The 12,446-nt window shown below is 43.8% G+C and overlaps 1 protein-coding gene across 1 annotated transcript in view; it reads right to left on the reverse strand.

The window, feature by feature from the left end:
• Positions 1–817: 817 nt before the first annotated feature.
• Positions 818–12,446, reverse strand: part of LOC135909759 (aminopeptidase N-like) — an 87,409-nt gene continuing 75,780 nt past the window's right edge. The window contains exons 14-20 of the mRNA XM_065441826.2: positions 10,409–10,556; positions 9,688–9,767; positions 8,787–8,900; positions 8,106–8,273; positions 5,458–5,601; positions 1,641–1,722; positions 818–1,238 (exon numbers count right to left, since the gene is read on the reverse strand). Coding sequence (XP_065297898.1) covers positions 1,089–1,238; positions 1,641–1,722; positions 5,458–5,601; positions 8,106–8,273; positions 8,787–8,900; positions 9,688–9,767; positions 10,409–10,556 — 886 coding nt within the window. The 3' untranslated portion in view covers positions 818–1,088. The remainder of the gene's footprint in view (positions 1,239–1,640; positions 1,723–5,457; positions 5,602–8,105; positions 8,274–8,786; positions 8,901–9,687; positions 9,768–10,408; positions 10,557–12,446) is intronic.

The raw sequence follows: 12,446 nt of genomic DNA on the forward strand, positions 1-12,446 counted from the left end.
GTGAGTTAAGCAAATATCCATGCACATCTGACGAACATAAAAAAGAAAAGAGGAGTATCAGACGCCTTATCAATACCAAAGCTTTTAAAGAAAACGAAAGTACATTGAAACCCACAAATTCGAGAAGCTGCGACAAACGGAGACTAAAGCACATAGCGTGTTCGTTGCTTTGCAGTGAAAAACAAGCGTACCTCAATATTTCGGGCGCTTTTATTCGTTTCTCTAAAAAAATATATGCGCGAACAGAGTCCACTGCTAAATAAACGTCACAGAGTGCGAAAAAAGTGTACCCCAAATCTCCAAACAAAAAACTCAAAATGTGCCTGTAAGTGACAATCATACTACCGTCACACCTGCAACAAGATGTGACCAACCGATACGTCACTTGTGACCGTCACTTATCAGCTGGTCACGTAACGCAGAGATGCACGTGAGAGGAACTGCAGTGTAGGCAGACGCTTCACGTCTCGCCAAAGCAATACAACGACCGTCGAGTTCCTTTACGGCAGCGTTTAAGCAAAAGGTACTTGACCGGGAATGATGTGGAAAGAACTCACGTCACTCAGAAAGCATACGACCACCCATTATCCGCACATGTATAAAGGAACCGGGTAAGCACTCTTAAATCACACAATGCGTGACGTTGGATAAAGTGCGATAAAATGAGCTGAATAACAGCTTACTGCATTTAGTCAATCAAAATAAAATCGGGTAAAAATATTTTCAGTGCTCACAAAATTCCCAACGTCGCGCTCTAGGCAGCGACAAATGCTCCCTATTTACACAGTCATACGCACAGAAACAAACAAAACAAAGAAGAGGACAAGCAATACATTCAAGCACAACATGCGCCAGTCGCGTAACATTACTCAAACCCGCGCGATCGTCCACCGCAAACCAGAACCGAAAACACAACCAGAAGAATTTCCACGGGATAATTCAGCTGATGTACATAGGACTTCCGTTAGGTGTAGTTAATTCGGCACAAGGAATGAAGTAAACAGTGTACAGGAACAAAAGAACAAAATAGAGCGCATCTCGGTTTATCAATTTGGTATAACCTAGGATGCCTAAGTGAGGCCGGGCGGCTACTTTATTTTTTCGTTCAGCCAGTCCCGTATCCGGGCGTAGTTCTTCTCCTTCCAGCGGATGTTGGACTCGGCCTTCTCGACGGTCTGCTTGTAAGTCCGGCCCACAGCCGACACGGTTTCCTTGTTCTTCTCGTAGAACACGCTCAGCTAATGTGGGGGAAAAAAATAAACGGCAGTCGCTTTATACGAAGAAGTAAAGAGTGCATGATTTATTGTGAACATCACCTTAAGTGCCTCTCTCTATACGTCCTCGCTGACGCACCAAGTGACACATTTCGTGCGCAAACTCCCACGTTTGCGTCGAAGACGCCATCGTGTCTCATCAACTAGGGTCTAGGGCTAACACAAGATTGCTGCGTTCATTGCGCGATAGGGACGCGAAATAACGTTATATCATTGACATATATGGCTCGAATCGTTAAAGCTTTGAAATTGGTTATCTTACAAGGACCCACCCCTTACAACAAAAGAATTGACTAAACGAAAACATCTCACTCCGTTTTGTGCACGTCATGATCATCCCGCTCTGTTATGTAGGAAAGCACTCACCATCTCCATCTGGAAGTGCGAATGGATCGAGCCACTGGCTGAACCGAAGATACGAGGAAGTGAGAATGCGCCAGATGAGTAGCTGCAGCGAGGAAGAAGAAAAAAAAGAATTATATAATGCAATGCAAGCACTCGCTATGATCATCGCGCTCCATGGGCAACTCGTTAGAGTACACTGAACATTGCTCAACGTCAGCTCCTGTCAACTACTGCCTCTGCGCAACCAATTAAAGCATAAAAACGTCAATCTAAGTGAGGATTTTTCAGTTGCTACACGAACCGCACGAAGAAAACTGATAGCATTCGGTAAGAGCCAAGCCTTATCTGAACCTTTCAAATTGCGTTGTAATAAGTTAATCCTGAACGGAAAATCTTATGTGTACAACGCCAATTCTGATCAAATTGGACAACTTAAGCAACGCAGTGATAACGTAGCACGTGCATGTCCTGTTCCGCCACGTCCTTTGATCTAGGAAAGCGCGAGGGGCAGTGGTTCGTTTTTTTTTTATTTCCTCAAGTTTCAGTTTTATATTCTAAAGTTAGAAGTACCTCCAACAAATACGATTATTTATCGTCTGCAATTGACACATGTTCTGCAAAAGTCATTGCGCTTACTGAAACATGGTTGCCGGCGCATGTCGCTGACATAGAAGTGTTCCACGGTGCTGCGCAATTTCGTGTTTATCGCTGCGATCGTACTGCGCGCAGAGGAAATGGCGTCCTTTTGGCAATTTAAAATGACATTCCGTGTTCTCTTGTCTGTACGAGCGATGATCGAGAGGCTGTCTGGGTTTCCGTAGCTCTTGGTCACAAAAACGTCATCATAAGCGTGTGCTATCGCTCCCCCTCTGCAGAACCTACGTTTTTCCATGGCCTGCACGACAGTATTAACCTTGTTCGCACGCGATTTACTTCATCTCCCGTCCTACTTCTTGGCGATTTTAATCTTCCAAACATAACCTGAAACGATCAATATTCTTCACTCTGTATCTTTTCGGCACAAGCTAAGGAGTTTTTAGACTTCTGCTCAGTTTTTTCGTTGCCACAGCTATAGTAACTCAACCTACACGTGTAGCTTCTAACGCCGCAAGCACCCTCTACCTGGTTTTGACATCCTACCCTGATACAATCTTGGAGATAACACACCTACCTGGTATAAGCGATCACTGCCTACTTGCAATTTCAATAACAATTTAGTCCGCAAACCAAATAAAATCAGAAAAGCCACACATACAGAAACGCTAACTTTATCGCCATAAATAACGAATTAACTGCATTTCTCGACACTTCCCTACTGAATTTGGAAAATCGTTCGCGTCAGCACAATTTGGGCATGTTCGCAACTAAAGTTTAGGAACTAACAGAAAAGCACATTTCATCCCGTTTCATTACGTCCAATTCTGATGCTCATTGGTGCAATACCCATCTGATGCGCCTACGTAACCGCAAAAAGCGCCTATATCGCTCCGCAATACACTCACCAACTGACACACGCTAGTCTGCTTATACGTCTGCATTCGACACGTAGGTAACAGCACTACAGAAAGCTAAATATAACCTTTTATCTAACGTACTTCCATCAATGTTCAAGTCTGACGTTAAAAAGTTTTAGGGTGTAATCAACCCCTTGCGTGATGAGCACATATTTCTGGAAGACCCATTGGTCATCCTTATACCTAACGAACAGTGCGCTGCCGCCCTGCATGACGCGTTTGTGCAAATCTTTGTCCCCTGCAATGATCGCCTACCTCATACTCGCCAATACGCTTATGTAGTTGTGCCTCCAGTGATCACTGATACGGCTGGCGTTGCAAAACTAATTGATTTCCTGTACCAACACTTATCGCCTAGTCACGACTATTTAGTTCTGTTATTCTAACAAAACATTTTCAGCACTCACTGGATACATCTACGCAACCTAGCCAATGGACAATCGGGAAGGTGGTTCCATTGTATAAATCAGGTAACACAAATTTAACAGCTAATTATCGCCCCATCTCACTATAAGTACTTTCTGTAAACTGCTTAAACATATAATTTTCAAACATTTTGTTAACTTCCTGGAATCCGATGCATTTTTCACACCAGCTCAGCATGGATTTAGAAAAAAACAACACTTTTATGTGAAATTCAGAATGCAATCTGTATGCTCAAAATGCATCGTATTCTCGACTGCCCATCATTTGCAGAATGCATTTTTATAGACTTCGCTGAAGCATTTGATAAGGTCTGTCATAAACTTTTATTTTATAAACTAAGTCAGCTGAACCTTGACACTAACATCCTAAAGTGGATTAAATGCTTCCTATCTAATCGCACTCAATTTGTAACCGCAAACGGCCACAACTCACCACTTTAAAGTGTAACCTCCGGTGTACCACAAGGTTCAGTGCTCGGGCTTCTTGTTTCTCATTTATATTAACGACCTTCTTTCCTCACTATTATCTAACGTTCGCTTATTTGCTGATGATTGTGTTGTCTTTCGTGAAATGCAGAGGATACTAACCGCCTTCAACCTAATCTAATTAGTGTGTCTAACTGGTGCAAACATTGGCTAATGGAACAAAACGTTGACAAATGTAAAGTGATGCGTGTATCCCGAATAACTAACAGCATGCATACATATTACTAAATAATGTTCCCTTGGAGTTAGATCACTCTTATAGACAACTAGGTGTGTATATCTCTGCTAACTTATCTTGGAATGTTCATACCAACTATGTAATCCGCAACGCTCCCCGCATGCTTGGCTACCTACGCCGTAACTTTTCAACCGCCCCTAAATCCATAAACCCTTATACATCTGAAACTAGAATAGGCATGCGCTGTTTGAGATCCCGTCATTGACAAACTAATTAATTGATTAGAACTCGTGTAAAATAATTCAGTTCGTTTCATCTTACGTAATTACAACAGAACTGCCAGTGTGTCTGCCATGAAAACAAACCTTGCATTTACCCCACTTTCCTCTCGTCGTAAAATCGCACGTTTAGTTCTTTTTCGTAAACTACACCATCATTCACCACTCTTAAACGATCTCAATTCTCAGCCCCAATGCGTATCGCCTCGAATCGACCACCGTTATAAGGTTGGTGTCAACTCATGCCACACTAAAACTTTTTTTGCAGTCATTTTTCCTTCGGTCATCTACGGAATAGAACCATCTTCCTGGTGAAGTTGTATCCATTTACAATAACCAAAGATTTGGAGTAGCCTTAGCTAACATTGTGTAATGTAAATATTTTTTTGTTTACTGTATGGTTGTAAAAAAAAGTGCATTTGTATTGATCACTTTACTATCTTATTTTGCTACTAATTTATCATGACGTCGTAAACCCTAGCTAAAGCTATATAATCAGAAGGCTTTGTATACTTAAACGTTCTAACTGCTTGTATTTGTTTCCTTTTCTCATTTGCTGCAACCCACTCCTCTTTTTAATGCCTTTTACCTTGAGAATAATAAATAAATAAATAAATAAATAAATAAATAAATACAACAAAACAAACCTTATCTACTCAATGCAGACGGCCAAGCCGCACAATGAACAATCACACGAGCCTTCAATGCCACTGGCACCAGCGTTCAAATCACGCAGTGCACATGTGAACACACGTGATCCACTTATTGTGTGCGTGAAACGTCCTTGCGTAAAAGAAAGTAACACACTAGGCTTTTTTGTTGCTCATACATTGTGTTTTGCCACGAAGTGATGATGGTGACAATATGATGTGTGTTTCATAAACTGCGGTGCATTTCGTTTGGACTCTATGTCCCGCCGCGTTCACCCGAATGCGCGTAATTTCGTGCTTCACGTACGTCTTGTAGATGGCTTCCCAGTTCTCGAGCAGGAAGTTGAAGAGGAGGCTGCGGCCGAAGACAGTGGAAGCGACTGCGCTGATGACCGCCGCGCCGTCCTGCCGGCGAACGCCGGAGTCGGGCGTGATTGTCTTCATCAGGAAACTGCGACGGGAGAGAAAAGACACGGTCATTGTTAGAGTCGCTCACCGCGCACGTTATGCTGTCAAGAAAAAAAGAGAAAGAGGACGCCTTCCGCGAAACTGTTAATAAATATTAGACATTTTGGCTTCTTGACATGAACTTACCATACCCGACCAGGCAGTATGTGGTCAAACCTCAGATCTCATCTTATGTTGTACTTTGTATAGATGCCATTTGGGGGCTGTGTCCTCGATGGATCGGTCTCCGGTATATCCCGTTCAGTACATGTTACCGAAGCACTGCAGAGTCATTGACACTCATACCAGTGCATGACATCACGCTCGCACAAAAATGAAAGCATCTCCAAAGTGATCCGAGAGCACACGGGTACTGCGTGAGCAGAGCTCGGATAACGTTTTAGTTAAGAAGCGGTCTATATTGCAGGGACACTGCTAACCTTTTATGCTACTGCTTAATCTAGGCCTGTAAGGAACGCGCCTCCAGCGATTGAATCTAACGCCAAGAGCACCTCGTATCCTAACCTCTGTCCTTGATATATAGCTCTGTAACTCAAAAGCATACCGGCCTGTTGATTCGAACTGACGTTTGGGGGAAACTTCCAGGCAAGACGTATAGAGCAAAAAAAAAAAAATCATCATTGCATAAGATTGCAATCAGCGCCTTGTCTGTCGTACATGTGTTCTTTCGTCCGCGTCTTCGCAGCGCTCATTTCATCAAGTATGCATAACCAACTCACCCACATCAAGCTTCTGCTATTTGCATAAGAACTCCGAGATGCATCCCACTGCTGTCAGTCGTTAACCTATAGATTCGTTCAGGTGAGGAATAAAGGCCGTGCGTGTCGCATCCCGACTTGGTTAGCCTGATCACCTGCACGTTAATTTGTGGGAAAGCAATAATGTCGTTTGCAGAACAGCTCCCTCTAAAATGCCCTTCCAGGTTTCTTCGAGGTTTCTTCGAGGTTTCGCTGCTTTTGTTCTCTTCAGTGAAACAAAAATCAGCTTTCGGCCTTAAATGCCCGTTCTGTTTAACTTTTGGACCTTCGGTGTTCCGTCCTTGTGTTGCCTATAGGAAACGGCCAGAAAGGGGCAGTGAGGGAGGATACACTATACGGGCAGAGTTTTCTTAAACTTCCTCTATACGTGAACGATGGGCTAGCGAGCTGAAGCGCGTTCAAAGGAGCACGCGCTCCGGCAAGCCAAGGCGGCTGTTGTTTCCGACACCTCGCCGAGAAGCAAATGCTACCTGGACCTTCTGCTAACTGCATTTCGCAGCTTACCTCGTCGTGCTTCTTTTAACTAAGGTTTCATCGGAAGGAAAAATGGGGCGAGCTTTGTGTCAATAGCGAGGCGTGCGGAAGCCTGCAGATTACCCAATTTCCCACAGTCGGTACCGTGTCAACTGCAGACTACGGAGAATTCTTCGCGCGGCGCCGATTGCTTCGTGCTCATAAAGCAGCCTGCGGCGCGAAGACGAATGCCGATCAAAGGACGCAGAATCGTGGCCTTTGTCCTTGGGACACGTCTTTCGTTGTCGCCGCGTGATTGTGTAGAGCCTTATACTGCTTCTCTGTTGTGCGCTTCCGTAACCCGGATAGCTTTATTATCCTGGATAGCTGCAGATGGCAGGTGATTTTTTTTAAAACTGTAAACATTGCAAATTGGCGAAGTTATTATTATTATTATTATTATTATTATTATTATTATTATTATTATTATTATTATTATTATTATTATTATTATTATTATGTGTGACGGTGGCCCAGCTCCATATCTCTACAAAGCTCGTTGTTCTGCGTAGTTGTGCAGCACAGTAGTGTACAACCTATTTTATTATTATTGGGGTAACCTTTATGGACGTGCACATTTTCACGTGCATCTGGCACTGCAGTTACGTACTGCTACTGTAAGTTTTGCTCCGATCGATGTTACATATAGCCTCGAGAAAAAAAGAAACAGAACATCAAAATCATCACAACTATTACAGTTAGTTGACATCGTAGTTGTTACCTTTAAATAATAAAATGTGTGTATTATAAAGGTCACCGTGAAAGCACGAGATGATTGCACCTTCTTGTACGTATAGGCGCTCAAAGAACCTAGGTATGGCATTCACCCGTATACCTATATTAAAACGTGTCTGTATGGATTTCAATAATTCCATATTTATCAATACTATTCTTATGGTATCGATGACGATCCAATTGTTCGTTAGAGTAAAATGCAAGACTTAAATGTGGTGGTGATAGTAATGATGATTTCGAACATGACATATCAATCCCGTAGTTGTTTCCGGAATTAGCAAAGTGCGGGAAACATGCGGAATTGTTGGACTGCGTAAGAAATGTTTCAGCGGAGAACCGTAGCTGCGTGCTACAACTGCCAAGTAATTTAGGTTAGATTTCCTCAGTTGTGGTAACCCCCGCAGGGTTTCGGTGTCCAGCGCGACGTGCGGGTGTGACGGCGCCCATATGGAACACGCCAACGTTGGCAGAAGGTGCTCACCTGTTGAGGACCCATGGTTCCCTGGAACAGGCCAAGCTTTGCAGCTGCTTCACTTTCTCCGAGGCCACGGAAGTCTTGTTGTACATGTCCCACATGAACAGCCAGTCGTCGTAGTTACCGTTTTCGATGGCCGTGCAGTACACAAACGAACGGAAGTTGGGTTTGATGCTGCGGTAGCGGGAAAAATAAACAGAGGGATTAGAAAGAGAGCAAGAAAATGCTCCCGTAAACTGCGATTAAGTGTTAGGTAATTGCAACGTGTCTATGAACGATACATTTATCTGCGTTCAAAAACGGATCACGTTTAACTGCATTCAAATACCTGTCACGTTTATCTGTTACTACTCGGACACTTATTAGAACACCGGGTAGACGATGTTCACAGTAATTCCATTTTCGGTTTTGTTAAGACACCAGAAGGCTAACTGAAACTAGACATCGACAAACAGATTCTGAATAATTTATGTCGTTGTACAAGACTATTCGTCATGTCAGTGTTGCTTATACCCAGTCTCGACTGTAATCACCTCACACAAAAATGCACTCTGTAATCAAGTTGTAACTTCGGCACTCACAAATCAATCAATTCACTCAAGCTTGATTGAGCAACCGAACAATAGCTGTGAAACCAGTTATCGCGCAGAAGAGGAATTAAGTCGGCGCAAGAACACCGCCACTCACGGGCTTTTCTCCGCCTTGCTGTCTCTCCAAGTGCGGAAGTAGTTAAGTGCTTCCTTGACACAGTCCTCGTGACCCAGTGTGCACGCCGTTGCGTACGTCTCCGTGCGAAGGAACCTGCGGAAGCGGAAGTGACGTAAGCACAAGGCTCACTCTCAGGTTCAGGTTAGTAATAGAGATGGGCTGAATTGCGACCATTGAATTGCTGAGGTCATTTTTGGGCGACCATGACGGAAGTGAGCAAAGCAGTGGAGAAAGGGTGCGAACGAGAACGTTGCCTTGAAATTTCGCCTTGAATTCAACAGGAAGCGTTGACTTTACAAACTGGGCAAGCTGGTTCAATGTTAGCTTCATTCAGAATTTAGTAAATGCATTTATTCAAGTTTAAATTCAAACCATCTTTTTTTCTGGAGAGATCTGGACGGCCTTCATGACTAAAAGCTGCTTGGGCTACTTGACTGGGTCTTTAAAAATCCTGACATTGGTGGTACATAACATTTACTTAAACAATACAGACAAGACATTCAGAGATCAACCAAAGAAAAAAATTAAATAAAGAATAACGAGCCGCTGGCACTTCCATGTGAGGCTGCAAGTGTAGAGTCGAGTTGTGCTTCCAGCAAATACATGGGTCTCAAGAATTTGACACATATCATAGGTGGTACAATGTGTTGTGCCACTACGCGAAGTCAAATCGCGAAATTATGTCGAGTGAGGCTGACCCATGAAAACGAAAAAAAAAAATCGCACCTCATGCGTACTGTCGTAATTTGCGTACGGCACTGGTTCCCGCGGTAAGGAGAAAAAAAACTCTAAAGTTATAAATATTCTGCCATTGACAGACGCCGCAGAGGTCCAGCGCAGGCCTCTTCGCAGAGAGGAAATAAGCAGAAGCATGTCTCACGTCGTCAAAATGGATTCCCCTTCCTCCTCGTTCCACGTAAGGCGGTCGTAGTTCGGCTTCACTAGGCTGAGCAGATATTTCTGCAAGAAAAAAAACCAGCACGTCATCATATTTCATGGAACCTTCCCATGTATGTTGTCTTAAGTATTGTGGCCACGAATAAGGCTTTAGTAAAGTTCTACTCATTAAAGTTGAACATGGACACAAACACGGTGTGGCCGTTTTATACATTCATTGGAATTGTAAACGTACAAATATCATGTTCGCATGGTCGTCTGGTATGTGTGCTGCCCTAGCGAGAGCAGGGCGTGATAAGCTCTAAAACGCAAAAAAAAAGAAAGAAAGAAAAGTACGCCTCTCGTAAACGCCGGAATTTCAGAAATATGATTAAATTGGAGCTATACTAAAAAAGCAATACCGCCGTTTGCTTTTTTGTGTTAAGTGTTTGTACCTAACCTATAGCTGAGCAACTACCTTTCTCGAGTGCTGGCTTGAGACACCGAGACCGCCTAAATAAATTGTGTGGCAATTCTCTTATACAGCTTCCGGCTGAAGCGTTTTGCTAAAATGATACGAAAAGGTGGAAAATGTTGTTTATCACGGAGGATAAGCTGCGGGGCAATGAGTCGGGATCGGCGGGCCGGAAGGGGTCGGATGGCGGGCCGTATTTTGTCCATGTCCGAGCTATCATTCGTTTGCGGCTATAACAGCGTGCACCGACCTTCCACTTTCCGTAGACTTCGGTGGTCTCCAGCATGCGGCTGATAAAGGCGAGGTTCGCGGAGATGGGGCTCCAGGCGATGTACGACTCTTCCTTAGCCAGGTACTGCGTCGCGTTCAGAGCCAGACCATAATCCAGGGTGCCAGCCCTGCGAAAGAGCAACACGGCATACAGTGGAGGGATGATCGGGCCAAGCGAATCTTTATACCGAATAAATTAAAGGAGCCTTCAAAACCATGCACAAACACACGGACATAACAGGGTGCAATACATGTACTAATTTATTCTGTATCGTGATTCAACTTACCAAACTACACATCCCGATTGTTATAGACACGTGTTTGCGAACTGCCATTCGCAAGAAGTGTGCATGTAGACGATTAAGCGAGAAACGGCAGCAGGGGTTAGAGGAAGCGGGCGACACCTCTTTAGGACAACGGAGATTTATCGTATGTGACATCACGTTTATGCGAAAGAGGATACAGTGTTTACGGTTCATGACACCATTGTTGGCGCTCCTGCGTCGCCTTGTGGCTATCACAGTGAAGCAGGTCTAAAAGAACTAATGCAACCAGATCATAGAATGGCAATGAAACATCGATCATTCGCGTGGCAAGGTCACAAAAAGACATGATGAAAAAAAAAATGGAATAAGAAGTTCCTGCATGAAACGGAACTGAAATATAACAGTTTATATAGCAAACAGAAAAGCCATGATGATTTTATAATTCAGAAATATAGGGGGAAAAAGGCTACCGACTATGAACATAAGCCTTGAACAGCGGCACTGAAAACAAACAAACTATGTCATTAACCAAGCAGCTCGGTTAAGTACTATTCTGACGCTCCCAGTATAGAGTTTGTGGTTGGACAGTTCGTACTTAACAATTCTTGAAGACGGTAAATGAGGAATGCCGAAACAGACGAAATGTAGGCACGCATCAGTAAGCTACTTTTTTTTTCTTCGCTCTTAATCTCGGAAGCGGTGGGGCTCACTGCCTTCTCCATCACAAACCCTTCAACACGTGCCCGCTTGCATCGCTCCTCGGTTCCAACGCGGCTCACCTAAACCGCGCCAACCTGTCGAGCGCTACGTCGGCAGGAATATATTAACAGAATAGGAATCGTATTTAATATTCTTCACCGCGAAATCATTTCTGCGTGCATTTTCGAGGTATCACCACTCAGCGCTAACAAAGCTGAACAAAGGCTTTGGTGGTGCTTCGTTGCGGCAGCACGCGTCCGTCGAGGAGAGTCTACTCAGTTCTTAGCCCCCTCTCCAGAAGATAAGGCCGGCGCAACGCTGGTGTGAAGCGTTTATTAAACAGTTGGTCCTGAACAGATGGCAAGAGAATATTGAATGTGGCGTAATTACACCCTCTAGAGTCCCAAACGTTCTTCCGTCGCTTGAAGCAGTATTAAACGAAACTGTCAGTTTAAGCTAGAGTGATAGATACAAGCAGTAAATAAGCCACTTTTACCAAAGGCAGATGATCGGCATGCCAGAAGAGCGACCTAACCTGGAAGACGGTTAGTGAAGCCACTTTTTTTAAATCGGAAACATCATTTCATGGCGTCACACATTAGGAACAACGTCTGGACTAGGCCAGCTAACTGTTGACAATTTATAAAATAATAAATTGCATTAAAATAAATCAAAATGCAACCCGTAGAAATTGTCGCCCACTTTTCCTGCAAGAAAAGTGGTAAAAAGCACATTAGCCACTTAATACCCTTCCTCTATTCAACTTCTCCTTTCGAGGTCTTCTATAGGACCATGAAGTCGGACATCACGCAATCTAATCACTTTGCCACTGCCTTCGTGCGGATCGAGCCTTCATTTGCAATTTTGAGCCTGATAGGCTGCCCCCTTATCAGTTGTATACAAGCTGAAAACATTTAAAAAAGCCAGTACCTCACTGTGGAATAATGCGGTACTCGTGTTTAGCGCCATTTTTAACAAACGACACACAGGAAGACAGCCTGCCGAGAAACGCCTTCATCTTCTTCCAGCTCTAAGTTCGGCAACAGCTGCTGC

Source organism: Dermacentor albipictus, chromosome 4, assembly GCF_038994185.2.
Source record: "Dermacentor albipictus isolate Rhodes 1998 colony chromosome 4, USDA_Dalb.pri_finalv2, whole genome shotgun sequence".
Classification (NCBI taxonomy): domain Eukaryota; kingdom Metazoa; phylum Arthropoda; class Arachnida; order Ixodida; family Ixodidae; genus Dermacentor; species Dermacentor albipictus.